The following is a 26,361-nucleotide window of genomic DNA, read 5'->3' as shown; positions in this document are numbered from 1 at the left end:
ATAGCTAAAGCACATGGCACTGAACTATAAAAATAAATACATAAATAAAATAACAACATACATTTGGAATAAACAACCAGAACAGAAACAGCATTGCAATTCAGATTCTCATGAGCAGTTGAAGTGAACATGGATCATGAATCTACAGTGACGGAGGCTGAATAAAACTCCGACCCCCAGTCAAAATCACTTTCAAATATGGACATGAAATGAAGTGGGCTCAGAGAAGTTTGGAGAATTTGGTGAACTTTTCCGTGTTTCCATGGAAACAGTCCTCTTCTAATTATAACGACAATGGTCCTTTTGTTCATACGACAGAAACATGTGTCTTTGACTGCAACGATCCTTATTATCTGACGCTTTCCATGCTCCCCAAAAAACGATGCATAGATCTGAATGTACGATTCATCGTCAGATGGTTTCCCCATGTTCACACGTGCACCAAGTTGCTATGGTGTTTAGCAGAGGAGCAGGGCGGTAGGCAATTATCAAACTGAGTAGGTGAAAGTGGTTTACTTATCCAGAGAATTTCACTCAGACAGGCTCACAAATAACATTCATTTTGAGAAAGGTTGGTGCGTTCCAAGCATGAGCGAGACTGGTGAGAGACTGGATGTTTGGTGAGCGGCACAAAAAAAAGAAGTTAACTGGCTGAAAATAACAGAGGCTCAAGTGAGACTACCGCTGAAGGCAGATGCAGTGGGTTAAGAGCAGAGCGGGCTGGACTGGCAGCACTCAACTGTTCACCACCATGCACGCCAACTGAGAAGACGTAATGCTGCTCCAGAGAAGGGAAGAGAAAGTGCTTGTGTGGAATGATATGACAAATGCAAACAGTGTCACCTGTTTCATGTTATATAAATAGATCCATCCATTTGTTTTCCTTTTCACTTATGGTGTGTCATAGGTATAAGCCAGGCGTGGGCGAGTAGATTTCCCAAGGGGCCACATTACATCATCTGACCGTCATGGGGAACCATTGAGCCAAAAGGAGTGAAGAAAAAAAATCATTTTAATGTATTTTCTTTTAATATAGCATGACAAAACATACATACATACATCGCCAGTTAACCAGTGCTTAGTCCTGTTCAGGGTTGCGGGGAGTGCAGGAGCCTATCCCAGCAGTCATTGGACGAGAGGTGGGAGTACACCCCAGATAGGTCACCAGTCCATCGCAGGGCACAGACACATCCACACCTACGGGCAATTTTTAGAGTCTTAGGGTCTTATTAACCTAGTGAGCATGAAACCAGAGAACCCACGCAGACACAAGGAGAGCATGCAAACTCCATGCAGAAAGGTGGTCAGACATGGCGATCGAACCCACAACCTTCTTGCTGCAAGGCAATATAGATCGGAAATGCATTAATTTTATTTTTGTTTGTTTGCATTCATTTATTTTTGTAATTCAAAGAGCAATGATTTTTAAAGGTACAAATCCTTCTGTAGTTTTGACCTGACTGGGCCTCATAAAAGCTGGCTAAGGGCTGCATTTGGCCCACCGGCCACACCTTGCCTCTACGTCTGGTCTAAGTGAACTGACCAAAGTGTTTCATTTTATAGACGTCCATATATTCAAAGAACCTCCGACAAACAGTAGTCCATAATTTTGTATTCTGTGGACATGAAAACATTGAAACAAAAGCATACAGGTGCGCCGTGCAGTGCTGGACTGTGTTTTGAAGAGAAGGCTTCACGGTCGCACCAGCCATCTGTGGCTCTTTGTCATCCATGAGACATCTGTTGGGAAGTCAGTGCCGTGTTTCACTTTCTGTAATTGCTTGGACTTGATAGGGCACCCCGCTCTTATTGGGCTCATGTTGGAGCCAATGGCAGGTAGTTGTCTGACAAAGAGGAACCTGGCTGATACGACCAGTACAATGCCAGGACAGTTGGAAACCACCCAGATATCAATGTGGATTTCACCCAGGAATAGAGGTAGGCTGTCATTGTTTGTGTTATTACGTCCTTGGTTTGACCCGTCACTCTATTTATATGCATATTATCACTGTGACTAGAGCCTTCATCTCCATCTATCTAGTTTGACTTTTCTGTTTATGCTCTGCTGTGTTAATCCTCTCGTGGGGATTCATTTGTTTGGATCATTGTTGTTTTTAATATGATGCTAATCTGTCCTCATTAAATGACTTGAACCGCCTGGACTGTAAACCAGCAGATTGATGTGAGTTCCAGAAGCATCTGACAGGACGGGGGAAAAAATGGTTCCACCCGCTGAGGATTTTTACTGCTACCAGTTTCAGCCCAACCCGTTCGATCTCTCTCGCTGTGGATCCTGCCTGCGACCACATCACATGCACCTCAGCAGCAGCGCAGGCAATGCCATACCACTGGACCAGTCTCCAGAGTGGGTGCGTGTCACATTTTCATTTGGTTTGGCTTGAGATATGGGGTGCGCTTATTTTAAATGTAGTCTCCAATGCAAACACAGATCCATCTGTGATACTGTGAACTGGTCCTGATGTAATTGAGAGAAGTATTGTGAGCTCAAACACGGATGTGGACGTGGCCTTTATACTCTCTAGCCATGTGTAAAGATGTACTGTATGAACACTAGAGGTGCAACGGTACTTGTACCGGACCATTTTTGAGAACACATGGAACAAACTACTTGATCCCACGTGATGTGTCTACTGTGTTGACACTTTGATGCGAACATGTACATATAGCAAGTGATGAAGCAGGAAACGCTCTGTACCATTGACAAACCACGTGACAAGTTCAGGTACTAGATTGCACAGTTCGTTCCGTCTCCAAAATCAATGAAGAATCATAATGAGCTAAAGTATTGGTCGAATAAATACTTTAAGTTGAAGGTTGCAATTTTTTATTTGGAATACTGCTTAAAAAGAAACATATTGACGCTTGCAAAGACAGAAAATTGAGTGTGTCCCTTTGATGTTGGTTTACCCACGCTAGGGTCCCTGCATACTCGTAGAACTGGGGTAACCTCGCGTTACCCTGTACATGCACTCCAATCCCAGAGTTGTCTCCGGCATGAACCAAAGGCTTCAAGCTAAAGAGCCAGCCACAAAGACAGCCACTAAAAATAAATCAATAAAATAACAACATACCCTTTGATCGAACAAAACCAAAGCTTAAAACTCAGAGCCAGATCATACCAAAGTTTTTGTGTCCCATTATACACCTAATGAACACAGTCACAGACAAATTTCATGCTTGTTTCAAATGGTACGTGGTTGGGGATGCTCTCTGAATTCCCCCAGTTATGTGAGTATTGATACTGTCATCTTTTTAAATTGTCATCTCTAGAGGGAATGTGTTAGGTTGTGTAGCGTGACGTAGTTGCTGCAGCATCAGTCTCAGTAGTAACAGCCGTGCCACGAGATCCACATGACTAGCCAACATTGGTGGCACATGGGTCCGACGGCATGGGTGTGTAAGGCTCCTGGCTTGTCTATAGTAAACTCAACTTCTGCTCCAGTACCTACCAGCTACCGACTCTTTAATGCTGAAGTGTGTTTTTATGATTTTTTTTATCCGAAGTTTTGGTACATCTAAATTTTAATTCTTCGGAAAATTGGGGTGTAGTGTAAACGGCAACCTTTGGAAGGCAGCGAGCATGAAGCTCATAAGGCTGGCTATTAGAAGGCCATTTCTGAGTACATTTGTCCCCATTCTATTGGCACAAAGTAAAGACCACGACCACCTGTCTGCTAATCTTTAGTTGGAGTTCACTTTTAGTTCTTTAGTCCAAATGTGAGCTCTGTTATTTTAATTTACAGTACCATCGACTCATGCTTGCCTGTGATGCAAGTTCACATCTGAAGTGTTGGGGTCAAGCGCCCGCAGCTTGAGAAGTGTTTGTGAGGGCCGGATGATAATTCATGAAGGTGCCATCTGATTCTGTGTGATTAATTAATGAGCGCTCAATGCCATCCTCTGGGAATAGTGTGGAATCTGATACTCCCATATGACGCGCGCCAACACCTCGCTTCACCGCTGGCCAACTTGTCTACATCTCGGCTTCAAGAAATTATCGAAAAGCCTTGTGGAGACGGGGCAAGCTTTTCCATGAAACACTGAGTTCAATATTTGTTTATTGAAATATGAACATAAGAGGTCAAGATTTCAGGGTTACACATATGAATGGATGGATGTTGAGATGGAGAATGAAGGTGAAAATGATGAGCGACAAGAACGTGAGTGGGCGGCTCTGGTAATGTAAAAGCACTGGAGCAAATGAAATAATGATGAGCACGAGAAGAGGCGAGCTTGAGTTACGTCCTGTGCTGGTTAAACATACTGGCTGAGTAAGAAGAACAGAGGGACGGGGAAGGAGGAGAGGGACGGACGGCAGAGTTCACTTCAACACAGACAAAGGTGAGACAGTAAGAGCATTTATCTGCAGCGCATTTACGCGATGAAGAGGCTGAATGTGTGGTCAGGCTAGGGGAGCAGTGCTGACATATACTTCGTTTATTTTACAGTTATATTACCTAAGTACAGGCTTTTTATATGTGCATTGTTTACGTACATTGTAATGACAAAAAGGTTTATTTATTTATGTGGCTGCAAGTATTATAATTCAGATAGGAACTGGACAAGCCAGCTGTAATGTGAGTGGAGTTAGAAGAGGTCCCAGATTATATATAGCAGCAAAGTTTTTAACTTGAATTCCTGCCCATCTTTAACAAGTTAAATTAGATTGATCGCTTCACTATTTTGAGCATATGTCTTTGGATTGTTGGAGGACACCATAGCGAGCAGATGAAAGTAAAGCATGGCTGAACAGCTGGAAGCTGGAAGTGTCTTACTACACAGCTGCAGAACTCTTGTCATCATGCTGCCTTAGCGAGTCGTGTATGCAGGTTATCTTAGGTGTCAATGAAAGCGTGGTTAGGTTTGTAATATCTAAAGTAATGGTTCGTAACTGGTCAAGCTTTGGGACCCGCCGTCATTCCTAACTGTCACCTGGTGACAGAAATCAAAAAATATACAGAACTTTAGTTCATTGAATAGTTATTGAAGGAAAAAAATGCAGTTCCCATGGATTCAAATAAAAGGTCTGTGACCCACTGAAAGCAGGGTAGCTGTAGTTTAACAGCAGTTCTCACTGACCACAGTCTTGTCATTTATAAATCCAGGTTACTGAGGATGACGGGTTGTCGGAGGGGACCAGTGTTGCCAGCAGCGATGACCTCAGCAGAGGTTGGACGTATGAGTGGACTCTGGTGCACAGCCTGAGTCCAGAGGAGGAACCTGATACCTTTGACACGGACATTCAATCCAGGTGATCGGATCCTGCTACCAGATTTCACGAGCAACTTTTCTTACTTGGATACAACCCGCGGGTGTATATCCCCAAGACGCTAGACTTGATGCATAGCCATGCATGAATAATTCAAACGTCACAATGGTTAATACGTCTATTTTAGCAGATACTATGAACATTACAGCTGAGTAAAGGAGCTTCGCATTCGAAAGGTTTCTACATTCTTCTTGTTAAACAGAGAAATGTGGAACCTTTTTTAAGCCTCGGCACACTACAGTCATTGAAAAAAAATAATTCATGGAAAATCCTTTCGACCTAATGAAAAATTGTCACTACTGACACTTCACAATCCATTGATCATAGACGTATTTTTGAGAATAACTTGCAAGCATTTCTTTTCGGTGCAACCATTTGTGTGGGTCAAACAGAATCCTTGAGGCTCTATTGTTTTAATAATGGTTTGAAGTGAAACGGTAAGCTAGCTGTTAGCTATGTTCGCGCGTCAAACAAGGTACACTCCATCATTCTGCCACGAAAGTGTGTTGTGGAGTTAGAAGCGAGTCTATGACGGCAGTAAAACCAAACACCACTTCAGTAGCACTCAAGTATAAACATGGGCTTTCTAATAGTTTCTTGTCTAACCATCGTGGGGGTGTCCAGTTTACAGAATCAGTGTGATACTCCCGAGCCAGACAGCTCCTGCACCCCACCGAGCAACAGTGGGGATCCCAAAGACATGACCCGCCTGGACCCTTCTCCTCATCGAGGACTTGAAAGCTCCCGGATGGACGAGAGGAGTGGACGAGAGCGGTCAAGGCGACCGTCAGGTCGGTCCAAAGTCATAGTTAGCAAAAGAGGAACTCTGTCTAAAGAACCCTACTGATGTCATCTCCATGTTTCAGAGTGCAGAGGAGTCAGGAACCAGGAGAGTGGCTACTTCTCCCCGGACAGAAGAATGGACAGAGAGCAGCAAATGGAGGAGGTCAACAAAAGGCCTTATCGCTACTACGAAAGAGGACATCCGCTTCCCAGCAACTACGTCCCAGAGCCAAAGGCAACCGTCCCTTTCAGGACAGTGAATCTGGGCGTCCCGTCCCAGCGGAGAAACCAGGAGACCTACATGCAAGAAAGCTGGAGAAGTGAATCCCCTCAGCGATACACCTACCACTCCAATTTTAGACGGGGTACTGACTCAGAGAGGAATTCTCCAACCCGTCATAGCTCATTGAGTCCTGACCGATACAAGTCAGCTGACAACCAGAGATGGAGTTCCCTTCCTAGAGCTCAGAGCAGGTCACACGCCTCTTCTCACCTTCCATCCCATGCTGCATCCGGCAGATCTAGCCCTCGCAGACGTGGCTCAACGAGCTCTCGTGCCATCTCACCGTCAAGAGTCACTCCTTCTCGCAAGCATTCAGACTCCCTTCATTTTCAAAATGGAGGATATGACTTTAAAAGGGGGTCCAGCCGAGATTTAAGGAGTCCATCACAAGCTTCAAACAAGCATAGTTTGGACTCTGAAAAGCTTTACAGAAATCTGGAATCCATCTCTCGTCGTGCCTCCACCTCCACTCAGCAGAATTCATACAAGGAGTCGCGCCTGTCTCCACATAGCCCAAGATCAGCCCTCAACAGCTTGGCAAACACTCGCTCTCAGAACAGTCGGGAGGTTTCGCCATCGAGAAATGACTTCTCATCCCCTGTCCAAACCCCACAGAGGGAGCTCTGCTCCAGAAACAGCCACCTCAGTCCATCCCCTGGTTCCTGGCAAGGGTCTTCACCCTCCATGGTCCTCCTCTCTCCCTCAGGTGGATCCTCGATGTCAAGACAAGGGCTGGACTCTCAAGGAATCGGAGCTTCACCCATAAATGTTTGCAGTGTGGAGGGAGATGGAGTCACTGGAGCAAATAATATTCTCAGCGCAGAGCGGAGCAGAAGCAGCGTGCGGAGAGGCATGGAGGCCATACTGCTCTCTGAGCCAAAGAAGACCCAAGTAGATGTGGAGGAGGTAAGGAGCATATTAGATTAGACTGCCATAGATTCATACATCTGCAAATTAAGTATTTATTTTAAATCTGTTATGAAGCTATGTAGTTTTACCATCCCATCTTTGGAAGTGTAATTGTTGACTGGTGTGAGGGAGCCACAGGAATTTCAGAATTGAGTCGGGAGAGGCCTGGCAATATTTTCTTGTATAATGATGTTTTTGTATGAATTATTATTACCCCCACCACTGCATCTGTTATAATGAGTCAAGAAGCTGTGAACAGATTTTCACATCATCATTTTTTTATCTTTAAATAGAATAGTTAACTGTGAGTAGAGATAGGCAATTCAATGTTTTATGTCTGTAGTAGACACAGTTGCATTCGTAACCTCACAGACTGTGTTCTGCCAATTTTATTTTGAGGTTAAACTGTGTGAGACAGCAACCACTCCAAGATGTTTGTAGCTTTTTGGCGGCTAGCGAAAGACTTGGCGTATGTATTGTACTAATATTGCCACACTGACCCAGGGTCTATCTACTACTATAAAGTCTTTATTGAGAATTTCAAACTATGATCTGGAACTGAAGTCCTCCAGACTCTCCACAATTGTTACAAACCCCAGAGTTGGACGGCACACAGTGCTCCCTCGCAGTCTCGACATATTTATGAGATCCAATTCTGCATCTAATTTTGTGAGTACACAACATGCTTGTATTTATTGAATTCATCATTAAATTCACATAGGGATTGTTTTCAACCAACACATCCTCTTTTCCATGGTGTGATATATAGATGTTGGGAAAGTTACCCTTTGCGTTCTATACTGACGAAAAAGGCATCCTTCAGCATTGCATATTGATGCATTGGCAGCGTGACACATGAAAAAAAAAGACGTAGGTTGGTGTTAGGGTAAGCCATGAGACAGTGCTCCATTCATTCTACGTTTTAAATCTATGTGTCAAATTGCTATTTGCCATCAATAGTCACAGTGACTTAGGAGGAGAGCTACGTAGGGGGTTATAAATAACAACTGACACCCAGTCTTCCCGTCTCTCCGTGATAGTCCACAGCTAAAGGGTTCCAGATTACTATTGGCCACCTTCTCACCCCCATCACCAATGCAAAATAACCGCCATTTCTGCACCAACTCTTGGGAACTCCCTGCCCCTTCATATCATATTATTATTGTTATTATTATTATTATTATTCAAGTCTTGAATTTGCCATCAGAGGTTACCACAGCAAGTCAGCCTCCTCCACCTGGACCTAGCCTGCCCTTCCACCCTGCTGTTCATAGCTCTCCTCTTCATGAACCAGGTCAAAGTCAGAAACTTTGATAGGGCCTGTTAAAAAAATATTATTTGTGGCTCACCAGTACTCTTAGCAGGAGGTGGTAAAGTTCAAAAATAGAAACTGCAAGTATGAAAGCACTGTCAAATCAGCTCTTTTTGATGTCAGGCAGATGATGGTGTTAAAGCAAAGCAATAAGTGGTGTCAAAGGTTGATAGAGACTTCCTAGAATTCTATACTATATGTCATAGCTGAACCACTATGTGAGAAAAACAATTCAAGCTACAAGCGTCATTTTGCCTTCTTGATGTCAGACAGGGATGTCTTTGGAAGACTACATCCTTCTAGCTGACATTCCAAAAATCCAGCTGGAGTCAGAAGAGGAGCTGCCCGGCTTCAGACGGAGGAACCAGAGTCCCAGTCCTTGTCGGGATCAGAGACTTCGATCATATGGGTACTTGGCATACTGCAGTTATTCAGTTACATTCATAAGACGTGACAGATGGAAATGTAAAGTGTAATGTAAAATGGTGGGATTGTCTTCATCTCTTACAAAGATATCAAGATGAAGTGGATGTTTTCGGGTCCACGGTTGAATCAAATGACAGAGGTAGAGGACGGGAGAGAGGCAGAGATCGGAGGGAGAGGTACCGCGATTTGGAGAATGGACGATCGTCCCGACGGCAGTCAGTCACATCTGTCCACACTCAGGTACGGATTTAATAGGATGTCTGCAAAATAAGAGGACATTATCACATCTTTTGTCCATCGCTTGAAGGGTTCTGACAAACTGAACGGGAAACGCAGATCGTCCAAAGCTCCTCGCGAACGTCCACAGACTCAGGTACGCGTGATGACATCAGCAAAAGGAAAAGACATTATCTCTGCTTTAGGGCAGCAGTTGATTTATGATGGGTTTTAATAGATTGTGGGAGGCTGCAGCCAGGGAATAACTAAATTAGCTGACTCTGGACTTTTTCTTTTGGCGTTAGGCGCAAATAAAGTATAGCTGCAAAATTGTTTCATCAGAGCTGCGAGTGACATAATGAGTAATTACTGTATGTGGCGCTGGTGCTAGTCTTAAAAACTAAACTGCTGTTCTTGGATCTTTTGAACTCACCGTTGTGGTAATATAGTGAAATGGATTTTTTATTTCAACACTCACAACACACCAGTCAACGTTTGTCTTCACTGTTAAAGTCAGACAATGAACATTTTGGAAAAAAAGAAAATGAAATAAGCATTTGGAATTAAAAACTGACGACTCTCAGTCATCTGAAATATTGTGAAATTAAGACGTGTAAATTAATTTCACTTGCATTTTAACAATCTCCTTCCCTCCATCATCCATCTGGACATGATCCTGCAAACAATGTAAGTGCTTAAACTTGCTGATGTTTTCAACTCAAGACTACGTCTCCTTCTTCTGCCTGAGTGGGTTTCCTTTGAGAACTAAAACCCAGTAAATACAATGTTTACATTGCAATATGTAAACTTATTCCATACATACCAGGGGAAAACACAGTTATTTTAGCTCACATATTCAGCAATAAACTTTGAAGTCAAAAATGGATCCAGCATTTTTTGTCACTGGGTTACAGAAGTAATATTCAAGCATGCATTAATGTTTTGGATGTTGTCTTATTCTAGCTTTACTATTAATTCATATGGAAATATATTTTTATTTTATGAATTCCCTATTCCTTATTATTTTTCCGTTTACTTTACAATCTATTGTGATTATTGTCAAATAGCATTTATAGTATCACACAGTGTTTGTAGTTTTATAGTATAGTATTTTTTCCAAATATATTTTGTCTAGTTTTATGTGTCTTCCAAACTTAAACTGGCCTCTTCTCACTTTCATAGTCAGGTTGTACCGTTCAGAAAAGTCTGATCATTCTTTCAGTGTTTTATCACTTCCTCTGTTTCAAACTCATTGAACGTCTTTCCATCGCTTGTTTCTGCTGTCATGAACATTTCTGGTCACTGCTGTGGTTATCTAACTGTCGAAAGACTGCGGCTGTTTCCTCTGTCTCAGTCAAATTCGAACCGGAAGCGAAAATGCCTTCACATTCTTTGTCACTGTATTTGCAGATGAATGAAGGGGTGGATGTCACGACTGGATGAGCAAGGCAAGGTAAAAAAGTTCGTAAAGTTAAGCAGGAGTTAAAATGATGATCCTCACAGTTAAGACTCGTGTTCTGGTTGTCATCAGTGGAGGAAACACTGGTTTGTCCTGACACACACGTGGCTGAGGTACTTCAGGGACGCCGATGCTGAGGAGGTAAATCGCAGTCTGAAATGTTAGGTGCTGATGTTGAAGCGCTGCTACGTTAAGACTTTACACATCTCTCAGTCAGATGATCCGGAGGGAGAGATTGACCTGACTTCCTGTGTGACGGTGTCAGACTGTGATGTAGAGAAGAACTACGGACTACAGATCCATGTATTGAACATCCTTGTCCAAGTCTTATCAGATCATCTTGTAGTGCAAATTATGTCTTGAGCTGCGTCCTGTTTGACTGTGTGTGTGTGTGTGTGTGTGTTTGATCTCCTTCAGACAAAGAGGACAGTGTTCACTCTTTCTGCAATGACCTCTAGAATTCGGCGGAACTGGGTGAAGTTACTTCAACAGGCAATCCGAGACAACACATAGTGAGTTGGACTTCACACTCGTGAGCAGCATCGAACATGCCTGCAGGCTTGTGACGTACCAGGACATTTGGAGGGGGATGTTTACAACTAGCTCATGAACAAGTGCCTTTTTATAGCCCTCGCCCTGGAGCGACCCTTGCTCGAGTTTCTTTGCCGTTGAAACTATAAATTAAGACTATAAGTGCTGACACAGCAGTCGGTCAGCAGCAACACTGAGTTCCTAATTTGAAACACTTCATTTCAAAAACAGGATGCTGATTCATTGTGGTGCTACTGGGCTGGCTTTGCTAAAACCCTCAAATGAGCAGTGTTTTGCCCTCTGTGTTGGGTGACGACCAAACAGAGACAGAAATGTCTCAACATGCAGCGTAAATAATACGCATTTTTAGATTCAATTTGACATCCTTTATTTGTTTGTCACATCATCACACCTTTTCATAACCGTTTCACACATAATTTAGCGTGTATTGTAGCTGTTATATATTGTTTATAATGACTTTAAAAAGGTTTTCTTTTTAAGTGTCAATCAACACAGTCAGTTTTTCAGTATTATTTTGTAATGATGACCACAGTAGATAAAGATGAAAATCTTCCTTTCCTTAACAATTAATTCATAACACGTATATCATGAATTTCTTCCCATCTCTGATCTAGACTGTGGAAATGCAGCCGGGATTATTGGGTGGTCTGTTTGTGGCAAACTTTCATCTCTCATCTTTCTTCTGAAGTGTAACAGAATCTCCCTCTCTCTGCCTCTTGTTCTTCGTAGCCAATCCGAGAGCAGCAGTGAGAAAGAGAACCCCCTCTCTCAGGGCTCGTCGCCATGCCAACCACCTGCTGGCTTCACCTGCACCGACTCTGGCTCTGAACGCACAAGAGCTTCCGCAGCAGGTGCACGCTCCCACCAGGCCGAGAACCAAAGTGCAGACGCGGACCTGGACTTGTCTCCCTCCACTCAGCGAGAGGAAGGGGAGGGCTGGGACAGAGACCAGGCCAAGCGATTGGAGGAGAGGAACAGGTGGTTTGAAGACGGTGTCGCCTTCAGTGAGATGGGCAGCAGGTGGGACTCAATGGAGCTGAAGAAGGGGAGTGTGCCTGTGCCTGTAATCGAAACCATGGACTCAGAGGTCACCAGGAAGTGGAATGAATTTGAGAGCCTGTCATTTAGGGACGTGAGTGCACAGACTCTCATTGGGGCTCAAACTTATCAGTCATGCGTGTCACAGGAATCTTTCATTAACTCAAGGCCTGAGGAGTTGGTTACAGGAGAAAAAACAAATCATGTGAGCTCAAAAGACACTCTTCCATCTCTAAAGGGCTTTGAAACAGCCCAACCAAATAAAGGTCTCCAGGAGGAGGTAAGAAGAACCACCACAGTTTTGCTAAATGGAATTCACTGAGGAATCTCTCTAGCAGGGCCTTTCCCTTGGCGAGCAGCCCCAGAGCATCAGAAGAGACGTGGTGACTGAGGTTGACAGCCCATGTGGTCCAGGGGCCCCCTGCAGGGCCAAGTTGAAAGCGATGGTTGAGGCGCATCAGAAAGCAGTGAGGGAACTCCAGGATAAGCATGCCCAGGAGATCAAGGCGCTGGAGGAGGCCAGGGATAAGATGTTGCAGGAGGGCAGCCACGCTGCTGCCAAAGGTGAACGGCATGAACCTCCAGATGTAACTACCTAGTAACACCTAACTACTGAGGGAAGGGCATACAACAGAAAAATATTTCTGCAAATACATGACGAAGATTCCTCCCATGAACATAGATCTTTCTTCATGACTCTCAGAAAGTAGCTGTTAATGGTGTCTTGGGCAAAGTGGGGACTGGGGGCCTCATGCAGCCTGTTGCCTCAGTTACGCGGCCCACATTTTACTCTTTACATCATTCATTGCTTAGTCAATTCATGTAACTCAATAGCTATTTTTAGGTAATTGATGATGGGTTTATTTTTCCATGTTGTATATTTTCCTTCAATTAAAGATATTAATAGTTATATTGAAATAAAATAATACATTGAAAAAATACCTTGCAATACAATGCATTATAGTTCATCCATGGTCATGTTAGCTAGATAGTCACATCTTCCAGTAAATATGATTCATTGAGATTGAAATATATATGATATGAAACAATATGTAATATATATTTTCTTGTTGTTTTATATTATTTAGTAACGAAATTAAAGACTTATTTTCTCCGTCAGTTATGCAGTTGGACTTGAAGCTGGATGAGTGATTTTCTTGTCCGTTGCAGCTGTGGAGTCGCTGAAAGCAGCTCACAGAGCAGAGCTGGAGAGGGAGGTGGAGAAGGCCAGAAGGCTGGCTGGAGGGTCTGCACATGTGGGAACTACATACGCCAGCCACTGGTAAGAATTCATCAGCAAATCTGTTCACAAGAAAAGGGTTTATTCACTTGCATGTGTGTGTTCCTGCACATCAGGCCACATGCGGACCCCCTGCACAAAGAGTTAGACGGGCTGTCGGAACAATACTCTCAGAAATGCCTTGAGCTGAGCCGCACAGAGGAGAGCAGCAGAAGCAGAGGGATGGAGCTTGGAATGAAGGACAGAGAGCTGCAGCAGTTACGGCGAGAGAACCAGGTTCAGTGACAAGGCTGTGGTTCTGATAAACATCTAAACTTGTCATCAGACCGGGCAAAACAAGAGCAAGTATTTAAGAAAAATGTAAGCTGTGTTTTTCTTCAGGAGCTGAAGGCCAAGCTAGCGGAGGAAATCACCCGCATGCGATATTTCATCACAGGGCAGAGGTCAGAGGTGGGCTCTCGAGGCAACACTCATCGCTCTGCAGCCGACATCGAGGTAGTGATTTAATAACTTATACATCCAATATTTTAAGAATAGAGCATGTAGTGTCACTGTCAGTCACTTCACTGAGCATGGGATATTGATATGTTTTTATTAGCTTGTGACCTCAATAAAGGCCATCAAATCTAATAAGAGCATGACTGCTGATGCCGCTGCACACATATTAGAAGACACACTGACCTCTGCTGGCCAAAGGACGCATTACACTGTCTCTATCCGAGGCATCACGCAGCCAAGGTTTGAATCTTAACAGCCGGAGTGTAATAGTCAAGAAAATCCAGTTGGCTTCATTCAGACCTTTGCGACCCATTATATTAACTCAGTGGAGCTTTTCAGTCGCAGTTCTTACCAGTAATGTTCAGTGTACTTGTTTAAAAAAACGCGCAGTGTAATAATTGTTTTTGAAAAATATTTAAATGTTACATCAATATAAATGTTTGTATTGCTTATACATTTTCGATTAGCTTCAGGGCACACTGACAAAGTGGTACATATTCAGCATAGCTCAACAAATTGTATCCTACACAAACCTTTTCACATTGTTAATTTAATAATGAATTGAAAAGAAAGTTATACTTCTTAATTAGTGACAAGTGACGGAGTAAATTTTCAAACCGTTTGAATAATGCCAGCTCATTTTCCCTGTGCATTTGTTTGGGCTTCTAAATAAGATTAATATACATCTAGGAAAATCCTTCCAACGGTCCAAAAAGGCACGATTTGAAACAAGGTTATCATGTTCTTCTTCAGACTCTGATACAAGTTAAAGAAAATGAGGTGCAGTCTCTCAAGAGGGAGATCAGCTGTTTACAGAGTGAAGTACAATCCCTCACAAAGGTCAGTAGATTCTATTTTACAGCTATTTTAAGTAATGTATGTCATAATTGAAGATGTGCCTAACTTGACCACGTATTACAGGACAAGGAAGCAGCATATGAGCGTTACAAGGAGGCTTACGTGGAGCTCAGTGACCAGAAAGGACGAAGCCGCTTGGAGTTGGACTCCCTCAAGCAACACTTGAGTCTGACCAACGCTGCACTGCAGGAGCAAACCAGACATACCTGACCACACCAGCACAACTTCATATAAAGGTCATGAAAGTAAATTTAGCAAAAGCAATAAAAACAAACACAAAGTTTTCTTTCTCTGAAGTATTTTATTTGTATTAACTCCATTGAGTTTCTAAGACCACCGCATGCGAGAAGAGTGAAGATGCCCCATATCACAGGGTGCTGGCTTCACATGATATGATATATTCCATATATTTATTAAATTAAAAAATATGATAAACAGCAGAAGAGACTGGGGGTCGGACGTAGAGTGATTGACATATGTTCCACCTCAGCCACACATCTTTATTCCAGCTCATCTCCATTTACTCAGTATTGCAATGCATCCTGTCAGGGAAAAAAAACAAAACATGTTAGTCTGCTTTCGTGCACCAAAGCTAAATTCTTACGATAACAGACACACCCATTAGGCAAGCAAACAAAAACTCTGGACAAACGTATAAAGGTTGTGAGGGAGTGGCGCACCGTTTGTTTGATGCCGTCAGCTCAGTCGTCATCGTCGTCATCCTCAGGGACAAAGATGTCATGCTCTTCTAGGAGCGCTGCAAAGTTCTTGCTTATCAGAGTACCAACATACAAGAAGGGCACCACCACAGCCGTCATGCGGATCAGTCCAAAGGGGGTCTGGAGAACGAAAAGAAGTGGAGAAAGTGGGGTTAAAACAGGTAAAAATAATTGAGACCAGTGGTAGACAGCAACTTCAATTGATCTGGGAAATACACTCATGCATGTTATCGCATTTACAGGATCTCCTTGACATAGATGTCTCATGCTGGGTTCCCACTGGCCGCTCCCTTGCTGAGAGGCTACAGCACACAGTGCCTGACTTTAGAACAGTTAGAATTGTGTCCTGTAGCATAAAAGGTTCTTAATGCGAGACACATCTTTAAAATTTGCATGAGCATGATCCAGACACCTGAAATGACCATTGCCATTCATCACAAGATCGAGATTGCTGTTCACGCAAATTAAGTGGATAGAAACAAACATGCAATAATGTTTCACTATATGAAATAAAATGTTACTTTTGAAAATATGAGCAAATAAAAATGAAGACTTCCGGGAAATAGGTATAAACACATTCTGATTGGCTTACATGGCTGGCATTTCAACAATACTTCTTCTTAATTGGGCAACTCTCCTGTCAATCACACACAACCTCCCGCCCACACGCTTGACGGGCTCTCCTTATCACGAGACCGAGTCAAACACCTACTTTATCCGGCTTCGGTAGGACTGCGCCGGACGCCGTCGATGTTGCATTCCGAACTGGAGTCTTCCGTGATATATTTGATGCTTTTAAGCCGGGATTCCGGCTTAATAAAGCCACATTTTGAGTGGAAATTCGGAGCGGTAGGCGGAACAGACCGGTCGCCATTATTCCAGGGATATGTGCCAGAGAGAGGGCGGGGCCTGTGTGTGTGCGTCTGTATAAATAGGCGTGGACATCTTAGATAAAATGTACTTTTTGTGAACACAAAATAGTCCAAACATGTATTAATCCTAATCAAGAGTTAAATGGCATTAAGCTGACAATGACAAAATTCTAACAAAACAAATGGTCAAGTGGATTCCGTCTGTAGCAGAAAACCTATTACTTTTCACAGCCTCTAAACCTCCAAGAAAGCCAATAAATAATATACATCAAAAGCACCTGATCACAATACTGGTACTTCATGAATTACTTCAAAATGCGTCAAAATGATCGCAGTCAACGTCTCTAGTTATGATTCATTGTTTTACATTTTGAGGAACACTGGTGAGCTCAAAGCTGTCGACAGGTGGTGTAAAATGAATGTGTTAGTGTGGCCATTTACTAAATAAAGGACAACAATATATAGATTTGCGCGTCATGTTTTCTTTGGCCTATAGTATTTTGAACTCGTCTGTGACGTCAGCAAAGCTCACCGCAGCACCGTCACCGCCCCTGGCCTGAGTGTGGCGCTCCCGCACCTCGGTAGGAAGGGGAAGTAGCCGCCGTGCGGAAGAAAAAGAGCCCCGAAACTTTACGATAACTGTCTAGAAATAGAGATTCATGCCATGTGTCAGGAACCGGTTCTCTATCAGACGAATATTTATTAGAAAATCTTGTTTTTACACAGCCAAATCCACACGACCCGGATATTCGAGCGAATTTAAACAGAGCCAACCGTCCTTTGCTTTCCAGCGATAGTCTCTGTTACTTATTTTAACTCTCTCACGGAACGCTATAGTTTTGACGGGAAAGTTTGTGGTGGCGGTGGAGAAGAAGCTGCATGTGTTTGACTTTTGCGGGCGAGGAGTGAGTCACACGCCGCGAGCTGCAGTCAAACATGTCGGCCCAGGCGCAGATGCGAGCAATGCTGGATCAGCTCATGGGGACGGGCAGAGATGGTAGGTACTTGCTGGGTGCCGTCGTCTAACTACGACTCCATTAAAAGTGTCGCAGCGTAAGTTTTGCGTTGCTACTGGTATTAGCCGACATGCTAACTAACAGCGGCATGTGATGCTAAGAGCTAGCCGACATGAGGATAACGAGCGGGGCGCTGCTACCTGTTGTCGCTGAGTTAAAATGTAGTCAAGTCAGTATATTTTCTACATTTGTCACTCTCTCAATATTAGCGACTGCACTTCTATTGGAATTTTTGACGCCTATGATGTAACATGAGTCATCACAACTTGCGACATGGTCATATATCATGTCATATCATAGATTATAGGTGACTGAGTTAGTCATTTCAATCCGTTTTTTCTTCTATTACAGGTGATACCATGAGACAAAGAATTAAATTTTCAGATGAGCGGGTCTGCAAAAGTCACCTTCTGGATTCATGTCCTCATGACATATTATCAGGCACAGTATGTACAATGCACTTGTTGGGTTCCATTTTGACGCATGAAAACATTCCCACACATGCTCCTTAACTTTCCCGTCGTGTTTTGTTTGCAAAGAGCGGAGATAAATTAGAGGTCTAGCCCAACATATTTTAGTCCATTGATGAAGTTGAGCTACTGCTAGTTTCTGTCAAATGCACAATGTAAGTCCATAATGTTTTTTGACTTCACCCCCCCAGCGAATGGACCTGGGAGAGTGTTCCAAAGTTCATGACCTGGCACTAAGAGCTGACTATGAGATTGCCTCCAAGGAACAGGAATACTTCTTCGAACTTGATGTAAGTGAAACAACATTGTCCTTTGAAAGCAGTAATGTTGCTGATCTGCCGTGGACATGTGGCATCGTTTTTTTTTGTTTTTTTTTGCTCAGTGTGAGACTATAGGACCATCGTGCATTACATCATCTGGTTTCAGCTCCTCTTTTAACTCTGGCAAAATGCTTATCCTTGCATGAGATGAAAGTCAGTGGTGAAGTCATACTGATGGATTGTCAGTAGTTTTAGGTTGTTTACTTGCATCTTAATCGGAGTTCGGAATGGTTTACTCGATAACAGCCATCGTAGCACCCTGCATTATTATGGAGTTTGTTTATTAGTGAAGTACAAATGTTTTTATAACCCTATTTCATTGATCAGGCTGCTGAGCATCTACAGTCCTTTATTGCTGACTGTGACCGCAGAACAGAGCTAGCAAAGAAACGACTGGCTGATACGCAAGATGAGATCAGCGCGGAAGTCACTGCGAAGGTGAGTGACTACTTAAAGTAACGGTTTCAGTTATGTCTACATAGATATCTTTACCTTGAAATATCTCTTCTGCCCACGTCAGGCTGAGCGTGTACATGAACTAAATGAAGAGATCGGGAAGCTGCTTGCTCGAGCGGAGCAGCTTGGAAGTGAGGGGAACGTTGACGAGGCCCAGCAGCTGCTGGAAAAGGTGGAGAAGACCCGGGCCCTGAAGAAAGAAGCTGAGGTCAGGAGATCACATTGGTTTCATTTGGATTTTGCCATAGCAGAAATAAAGTTTAAGAGTAGAAAATATTGATTGAATGAATGTGATCAGTTTGCTACAGTAGCTGACTCTCCTGCACTCCCTGCTCTCACAGGATGTTTATAGGAACTCGATGCCGGCCTCAAGCTTTCAACAACAAAAACTTCGGGTGTGTGAGGTGTGCTCGGCCTACCTCGGTCTCCATGACAATGATCGTCGTCTGGCTGACCACTTTGGAGGAAAACTACACCTCGGCTTTATTGAAATCCGCGAGAAACTAGAAAAACTAAGGGTAATCTCCTCACTGCAGAAATGACAGTAGTTGTTACTGACACACATCTGAAGTTTCTGTCCAGTTGACCTTTTATATTGTCATTTTTAAAATTTATGTTGATGCAGAAAGCTGTGATTGAAAAACAAGAAAAAATGCGGACAAGACGGCGAGAGGAACGTGAAAGAGGAGATGAACGGGAGAGACTGTGGGAGATGGAGCGAGAGCGGGAGAGAGAAAGGGAGCGAGAGAGAGAACGTGAGAGGGACCGTGAACGAGAGAGAAGACGGTAGTGGACTGTATTTCTGTTTGCATCATCTTCAAGATAACTGTCGTCTAACTGTATTTTTTTGTCATTCAGGTCAAGATCTAGAAGTGGAGACCGATACAGGTATAAGAGCTTTGTAAATGTAAAGTAAGAGTATTTTTATTTAAAAAAATGTTAACAGCAAGACACAAATACTACTTGTTACTCAAAATAGAGTGAGAATAAAGGATGAGATTGAATACATGTATGTGTACTGCATTATCTTCCAGAGATATTGAACCTATCTGAACAGCCTTTTAACCCATAACCCATAAGTTATCTGTAATATGACCCAGAAGACACATTTTGTGTTGTCGTTGTGTCAACACAGGGATGGAGGCAGTTCATCTAGCCACCGCTCTAGACGTCACCGGTCCTCTCGCTCCAGAGAAGAGGGTGGAGACCGGGATCGAGAAAGAGAACGAAAACACAGACACAAGGACAGACATCGTTCACGCTCTCATTCCCACAGGCACAGGAGAAAGAGGTGCGTTTCCCTTTTGTATGCCTTCAGACTTTAGGTTTCTTCAGCTGCATTTCCTTACGTTGTTACTGATTCGATTTGCTTGAGTTGATTTTATATAACATGTTGAAATCAGATTTTCGATGACAGAATATATGATGAAGAAGTTGAATAAACTGTTATTATTCACCATGGCTGGTAAATGTTGGCACAGTCAAAGAGAATCCAACACTTGGAGCCTCTGGGTTGAATACTTGGATCAGACTACTACATGCCATAGATAAGGTCATTGTTCATGCGTTCACATATCGTCTAACAGCCTTTGTTGGCTCTCAGGTCGTCCAGAGACAGATCGTCTCACACCCGTGACAGAGGTGAGAAGGAGCGCTCGCTGTCTCATGAGCTAGTGGGAGAGGGCGAAGGTTGGCATAATGACCAGGTGCAGCAAAGAGACTGGGAGGACAGGGAGAGATCCACCTCCCCAGATACGACAATGGCCAAAGAGAGAGACAGATCCCCATCGTACGAGAGGCAAAGACGCTCCAGCTCAGAAGAGCGAGAGTCGGGAGAGATATGAGCTGGATAAGAACAACAACAACAGCAGCAGCATGTGGGCATCATTGCAGTTCTCCGGATGCACTTCTCAAGAGCAGAGGCCGGTGTGTAGCTTGCGTGTCAGCTTCAGTCTTCTTATTGAAACGTCAGTGAGCAGTGTTTGATGCTCAAGTTGGGGGAAGGGAAATGGTGGTGGTCAAGCTGTTATACTTTGAAATACTTTTGACTAGATGACAGTGTTCTGTTGTCTGGTCTTTCATGTGTTTGATTTGACAGGAGGTAGGTCTGTCACTTTTCTGAAGTGACGATGGGTCAACTTTACTTGAACGCTCATTTGTGGGACAAATTCTTAAGTAAAACTAGAAGTCTTGATGCCAAAATAGCTGCTGGTTTACTCCAAAACACAACCTCACCGAATGTTTTAATCAGAATACATTTGAACTGCTATGTATTTAACCGGATTGTTAGCATTTGTAGCACAGTGTGCTCCTCACTCAACCTTCACCTTTCTTTACTTTAATGCTCCTTGGATAGTTTCCCGCGTTTCCATGTTGTTCATATGGATCTGATGCACGGTCCCAAACTGACACTGGAGGCCTTCTGCTACTTCTGCCTGATCAATGATGTTGAATTTGTTCTCCTGTGCCACCCGAGATGAATAAAATGTCTGCTTTCAATAAAGTCTATTTTTCCTCACTGCTTCAATTCATAATATGACGACCTCAGACTTGCTCATTCACTGCTGCATATCATTGCCACATCAAAGGTTAGCTGATGCCCAGTTTGAACGTCTCATATGATATGCCCCGATTTAGGGGGTTTAAATTGTGGTCCGATAACAATTGGTGGAGAGGGATATTCTTCAGATATTTAGCGATGATACTTGATAACTTCAGGTCACACAGTGCTGTAGGAGTAGCTTGCGGTTTGGTGACCCTGGAATCGAGCGTTTAAACAAGAAAATTCAAACTTATCTCTTTAAATGTTTTCAACACTATCTCATTTTGACTCAATTTTCTTCATAAATTGCACACACCATGAATTGACGCAAGTTACATACAAGTTGCGACAGTCAGCGTAAGCATGTTCTAACCCGACAGTGAATCCATTTGAGGAATAATAAATATTGACATTTGTCTCAGGTCACGCTCACAACCACATGTAATACACTCTGTAGCCTCTGAGGGGCAGTAGCAGGCAGATGTTTTTCACCAAGCACGTAGTGACGTCAGACGCGCGTTTGGAAAAGTGGCGCGAAGAGGGAAGCGCTGGTATACTTCCGGGTGTCATACCCCTCGAAAACGCTCATCCATTTTATTATCGTTATTCTAAAATCGTCAGTGAATATGTCGCTGTTGAAACCCTACAGCAAACTACCTGCACTCAATTCAGCCACCATCTTGGTAAGTTGGCAAGCAGCTTTCTCTCGTCATCGTCATTCAAGTAAAATGAAACCGGGACTTGTGTTACCAATATGATCTTTTGTAACGGTAAAAAAAAGAACGTTACAAAGGTCCCTGCCAACTGCTCATTGGCGAAATTATTATTTACTAATTGTTCCAGTTACCAAGAGTCAGCGATCGTAGAGCGAAGCTTGGGTACAACATGTACAATATGATCCGATCGTTTTTTAATGCAAACAATACTGTCAATATTCTTCTACAGTGCATGGCCAAAATACATAATACACGGCTAATACTTGGGGTGTAACTCAACAGCTTCTACACCACATGATTTTACAGTATACCGATATATATTTAGGTGATATCCGAAAGTCATAAATCTCAAGTTTGTCCTTTGTCATCTCCCATCAGAGGTTACCACAGCAGGTCAGCCTCCTCCACCCTAACTTGTCTCGTGCATCCTCTCTGGTCACCACAATGGTCCTCGCATCCATAAAACTCAATGCTCTCCTCGACCAATTCTTGTTGCTTGTTTATTAATATCAACAAAGATTAAAACAGCACATAACAGAATGATAAATGACCTTTAAAAGCAGTATCCATTGGTGAAGAGACACGTTGTTGTATGCATCTGTGTTTTGATGATGTACCTTTGTACCAGCTGGTGGAAAATGAGGAGCATTTTCAGCAGAAATTGGCGAATAGTCTGGTGGAGGAGAGTGCCGTCACAGTGAATGTGTGAGTAGTACTTTTCGACCTCAATACACCATGCTCTTTTTTGCAATCTGCTCAAGATAAAACAAGTACACACCAGGCTGCTCGGTCGCTCATGGATGTTTCATTGTGTGTGTGTGTGTGTGTGTGTGTGTGTGTGTGTGTGTGTGTGTGTGTGTGTGTGTGTGTGTGTGTGTGTGTGTGTGTGTGTGTGTGTGTGTGTGTGTGTGTGTGTGTGTGTGTGTGTGTGTGTGTGTGTGTGTGTGTGTGTGTGTGTGTGTGTGTGTGTTCAGGAGACTAGCTAAGAGTCTACCTCTGCCAATGGAGAACGAGGAGAGTCGCCCGCGGATTGACCTTGTTGTGTTCATCATCAACCTCACATCAGAGTTAAGGTACTTCTCAGATTGAAAAGCCTAAAACAATAAGCCTTTCAGCCCTGTAGTCTATAACAATATACTCATTACAAGAGTGCAAGTAGTCATACACAAAGATGATATTGGGATGTCGTGAACCCTGAGAAGCACAGTAGATACTATATCACCGTGAGAGCAAGTCCAACCCAGCCAGCACTGCTGCTCAGGAAGTTTGGGGTTTGTTTGTGTTAAAAAAAAACTTTTCAGGGATTTTCAGGGAATGCGTGAAATTGGACAAGGATTTTGGGACCAATCCATATCACCGTCTTGATCCACAATTTTTTTTTTAACATTGGGGGATAGGGCCATTTTTGGCATTTGGATTCAGGATTTTATTTAAAACATGCTTCTTCATTGGGAGATTGTGTTGGGGTGGACAGATTCTGTTGGTGGAGGTTTGCACTCTCTTTGTGCTTTTCCAGTTCTCCAAATGTATTTGGTCCAACATGAGAGAATTCAATTTGATCTTCTTGTGTTTTTTGCAGCATTCGTTCAGCAGAATCTTCCCTCAAGTATTTGGATGCGGGATACTTCCTTGGAAAAGTGTGTTTCATGGTCACAGGCGGTAGGTAGACTTTTAAGTTTTTTAAGGATTGCACTCAATGGAATGGTTTTGTGTTCAGATTTTTGTGGTTAAACATAGAAACACTGCAGCAATAGAAAGCATCTGCTCCTGAGTTTTTGGAATTAAAAAAAAAAGAGCATTTCATTTGCTCTCTGTTCTTAATCCGTTTCCTGGAGTTTTACGTCAGAATGTGCAGCTGGCGATGGATGATTTTCAAGGGTGCTGACTGGCATCATGCCACCTCAGCCATGCCTGTGACTCGCTGATTTCTTTTTCTCCAATCCATGCCCTGCAGCTCGCAGTGTTTCAGTTCCTCCAGATCGCCTGGTCGCCGTCAGGAAACTGGCTGCATCGCACCACAGTGCTCTACTTTTTGCAGAGGATCAGGTTTGTGTCATAGCCCGATGATGGTGGCAGTTTTTGAGGTGCATGTTGAGCCTTTTTTTAACTATAGTTTTCTGCAGACATCCGACGGTGTCACCAATGCGGCAGCGAGGCTCCTGACCATCCTGAAGGTGGCTGCGGGTTTGGTTCCCATGACGACTGCTCTTTACCTGTCCAACCTGACTCAGTGCTCCATGCCATCAGACAGCAACATTCCCAGCTACGACTAGTTCCTGCAACACTTGCATCATCACTGACTCTCATGTTTATATATTTATTTAAAGTGTCTTGTACATACTACTCTGTATTTCTGTGTATTATTTAGGTGTAATTGTACTTAAGTAAATTCATTTAGAGTTTGGTTCTCTTTGTCCCTTTATTGTTTATTTTCTAATACTAATTCCTCTGTAATGCTGGTGGGAGCAGGGTCTGGGCCTTGTTACTCAACTGCTGCACCTCACCAGATGAGCATAGACGGATAGACTCTAAACAATTTGTTGCCAATTAACATTTGAAAATTACTTCCAAAATGCTGGGTACTTTCTTCGTCAACAGTTGGGTTATTCAAATTCTGTTTAACAAACCTTATTGACTATGTTGCTTATTGTTTGAAGTGAGCAAATAAAACCATGCCCTGCAGTTGCAAACTCTTTTTATGTTGAACAGGCTTGAATTTGACCTGGTATTGTGTCATAATCCTCAAACAAGTTGACAATGAGAGTAGTGCAAATCACCTTATTAAGTAAATTTTTTTTTATTTACAAACCTAAGATGATCTCCAGTGGAAGGTGTAGTCCAAAACTCCATTGGTGTCCTCTCAATTGCAACATTACAAACGTAATGAACTATTTATAAAAGCCTGGCAACAAGTCAACTCTAGATGACATGATAGTCGGACAGCTTTGTTAATATTCAAGCTCAATGAGGCGTTGAAAGTTGCACACGCAAACATCTGGTGCCATCATTGATACACAGCCGTAAAAGAGATGTCGAAGCTCAGAGCTTCGTCTCTCACAAATCTTTAAGCCCTTAAATTGAATCTGTTCTCTGGTTTCCTGCCTAAACATAAAAGGCTATTCTTATTATGTGTATTCTTTTTGCTAATCATACATATAGTTTTGTATTTTAATTCACACCTCGAGCCTCATTTCCGTTTAAGCATTGCACACATTCATTCTTGTTTCATTCACTCTTGGTTTCTTCAGTTAGATGTGACAGAGAGCAGCCTCTCAAGCAAGACCTGGATCTTGGAAGCTCATCACATGAGCCATGACATCAAAGCAGCGCTGGCTGTGACTAATGAGCATTAGTGGAATGTGTCCTTGTGTTGAGCTGATAAACACATTGATTCTTGATGAATTATGAATACATGAATGAACATCGTACAGATCTGCTGCCATTCCACAACAAACCAACAGCAGCTGAAACACTACAGCAGTGGACAAGAGCAAAAAAATACACTGGAAGATCAATACATCACAGGGACATTTTAATTGATCCAGCTACTCACCCATGTCGTAACCCACGATGTCGACTGCAAGATCATTTCACACATCAGCAGGCATCACAACACTCGAGATTGTGTTAAGATGATAAAGACATCGATTGTAACCAAGGGTCAGATAAAATGGCAAATAAATTGAGTTTTACTATGGGAGGTAAGCATTTGAAAATACTGTTACAATGATGACAAATAGTGACTTACATTCAGTACTGTGGGAGTTACACTCTCATCCGAAGGAGAAGCAGAGAATATGCAACATAGTGTGTCACCACATTTGTTCTAGCACGGTGCTGGAGAAACATGGCCTGCTGGAGAGCGTGGCGCTCACCACGGGCACATTTTCTGGGAATGCCTTGGGCAGAAAAAAGTCTGGTCTGACACGTGGTTTAATGGAGGGGATACTGCACACACAGTTTTTTTAGGAAAATTTTCTTTTTACCTTTGTGATCTTAGCAGTAAAAAAAAAAATCTATGAACACACGTATACATATAATTTATTTATAGAACCAGTCTAGAGTAATATATATAATATATATATATATATTTCCAAACAGAGTACATATGAAAATATTTTTGATAGTTTCTTCTGCTTTTTTTTCAATCTTCTGTTTAAAAAACTCTTTATAATCATGTAGCCATTTACCAATAACACGAAACGCTGCGTTAATTATTAATTTTAACACACAAGATGTGATTTTATTTTATTTTATTTTTGACATATTTAGGACGACGAATGCTCAGTATCTCAGTAGTATCTGGCTGAAAACGTTTGCAAGATCGACACGTGCCAGTGACGTCTCCATAATGACGTCTAAATCAATGGCGGCGGTCTGCGCATG

The 26,361-nt window shown here is 42.8% G+C and overlaps 4 protein-coding genes across 5 annotated transcripts; 3 read left to right on the top strand and 1 right to left on the bottom strand.

Annotated features, from left to right (window-relative positions):
* The first annotated feature begins 7,144 nt into the window (after positions 1–7,144).
* Positions 7,145–15,088, top strand: LOC128754622 (myosin phosphatase Rho-interacting protein-like). Its single transcript, XM_053857359.1, has 15 exons — positions 7,145–7,262; positions 8,847–8,986; positions 9,090–9,243; positions 9,311–9,376; positions 10,630–10,672; positions 10,751–10,819; positions 10,892–10,981; positions 11,096–11,190; positions 11,960–12,548; positions 12,607–12,832; positions 13,439–13,550; positions 13,625–13,784; positions 13,890–14,003; positions 14,760–14,846; positions 14,928–15,088. Exons 5-15 carry the CDS (start codon positions 10,634–10,636, stop codon positions 15,072–15,074), a joined length of 1,728 nt encoding a protein of 575 aa, XP_053713334.1. The 5' UTR covers positions 7,145–7,262; positions 8,847–8,986; positions 9,090–9,243; positions 9,311–9,376; positions 10,630–10,633; the 3' UTR covers positions 15,075–15,088.
* Positions 15,089–15,157: 69 nt separating this feature from the next.
* On the bottom strand, positions 15,158–16,865 carry LOC128753811 (essential MCU regulator, mitochondrial-like). Of its 2 annotated transcripts, XM_053855922.1 has the most exons (4): positions 16,823–16,865; positions 16,296–16,506; positions 15,545–15,703; positions 15,158–15,406 (listed from the first exon to the last, which is right to left on the bottom strand). In XM_053855922.1, exons 2-3 carry the CDS (start codon positions 16,455–16,457, stop codon positions 15,566–15,568), a joined length of 300 nt encoding a protein of 99 aa, XP_053711897.1. In that variant the 5' UTR covers positions 16,458–16,506; positions 16,823–16,865; the 3' UTR covers positions 15,158–15,406; positions 15,545–15,565. The 2 variants fall into 2 exon arrangements, with proteins under 2 accessions (XP_053711897.1, XP_053711896.1); XM_053855921.1 differs by having other exon boundaries at positions 16,296–16,856.
* Positions 16,866–17,008: 143 nt separating this feature from the next.
* Positions 17,009–21,225, top strand: LOC128753810 (putative RNA-binding protein Luc7-like 1). Its single transcript, XM_053855920.1, has 10 exons — positions 17,009–17,452; positions 17,823–17,917; positions 18,133–18,231; positions 18,589–18,699; positions 18,782–18,925; positions 19,059–19,235; positions 19,343–19,503; positions 19,576–19,605; positions 19,853–20,008; positions 20,321–21,225. The coding sequence occupies exons 1-10, from the start codon at positions 17,392–17,394 to the stop codon at positions 20,559–20,561; spliced, it is 1,275 nt and encodes a 424-aa protein (XP_053711895.1). The 5' UTR covers positions 17,009–17,391; the 3' UTR covers positions 20,562–21,225.
* Positions 21,226–21,799: 574 nt separating this feature from the next.
* On the top strand, positions 21,800–24,338 carry LOC128754554 (centromere protein M-like). The gene is made up of 6 exons (XM_053857261.1): positions 21,800–21,942; positions 22,604–22,680; positions 22,950–23,048; positions 23,555–23,634; positions 23,930–24,021; positions 24,099–24,338. Exons 1-6 carry the CDS (start codon positions 21,886–21,888, stop codon positions 24,246–24,248), a joined length of 555 nt encoding a protein of 184 aa, XP_053713236.1. The 5' UTR covers positions 21,800–21,885; the 3' UTR covers positions 24,249–24,338.
* Positions 24,339–26,361: the final 2,023 nt, after the last annotated feature.

Source organism: Synchiropus splendidus, chromosome 2 (genome assembly GCF_027744825.2).
Source record: "Synchiropus splendidus isolate RoL2022-P1 chromosome 2, RoL_Sspl_1.0, whole genome shotgun sequence".
Lineage (NCBI taxonomy): Eukaryota > Metazoa > Chordata > Actinopteri > Syngnathiformes > Callionymidae > Synchiropus > Synchiropus splendidus.
Note: the sequence above shows the minus strand (reverse complement) of the source record. Positions and strands in the feature narration are given on the sequence as shown.

Bases quoted from the DNA above. Each gene is read 5' to 3' on its own strand.
- LOC128754622 (XM_053857359.1), top strand. From the start codon at position 10,634: ATGAAGGGGTGGATGTCACGACTGGATGAGCAAGGCAAG. The intron at 11,191-11,959 runs GTGAGTTGGACT...TGTTCTTCGTAG, and splicing joins GCAATCCGAGACAACACATA to CCAATCCGAGAGCAGCAGTG. The intron at 14,847-14,927 runs GTCAGTAGATTC...CACGTATTACAG, and splicing joins AAGTACAATCCCTCACAAAG to GACAAGGAAGCAGCATATGA.
- LOC128753811 (XM_053855922.1), bottom strand. From the start codon at position 16,457: ATGGCGACCGGTCTGTTCCGCCTACCGCTCCGAATTTCCACTCAAAAT. The intron at 15,704-16,295 runs GTAGGTGTTTGA...TTCGTTCTCCAG, and splicing joins TCCTACCGAAGCCGGATAAA to ACCCCCTTTGGACTGATCCG.
- LOC128753810 (XM_053855920.1), top strand. From the start codon at position 17,392: ATGTCGGCCCAGGCGCAGATGCGAGCAATGCTGGATCAGCTCATGGGG. The intron at 18,700-18,781 runs GTGAGTGACTAC...TGCCCACGTCAG, and splicing joins GCGCGGAAGTCACTGCGAAG to GCTGAGCGTGTACATGAACT. The intron at 19,236-19,342 runs GTAATCTCCTCA...ATGTTGATGCAG, and splicing joins AGAAACTAGAAAAACTAAGG to AAAGCTGTGATTGAAAAACA.
- LOC128754554 (XM_053857261.1), top strand. From the start codon at position 21,886: ATGTCGCTGTTGAAACCCTACAGCAAACTACCTGCACTCAATTCAGCC. The intron at 21,943-22,603 runs GTAAGTTGGCAA...CCTTTGTACCAG, and splicing joins TCAATTCAGCCACCATCTTG to CTGGTGGAAAATGAGGAGCA. The intron at 23,635-23,929 runs GTAGGTAGACTT...CATGCCCTGCAG, and splicing joins GTGTTTCATGGTCACAGGCG to CTCGCAGTGTTTCAGTTCCT.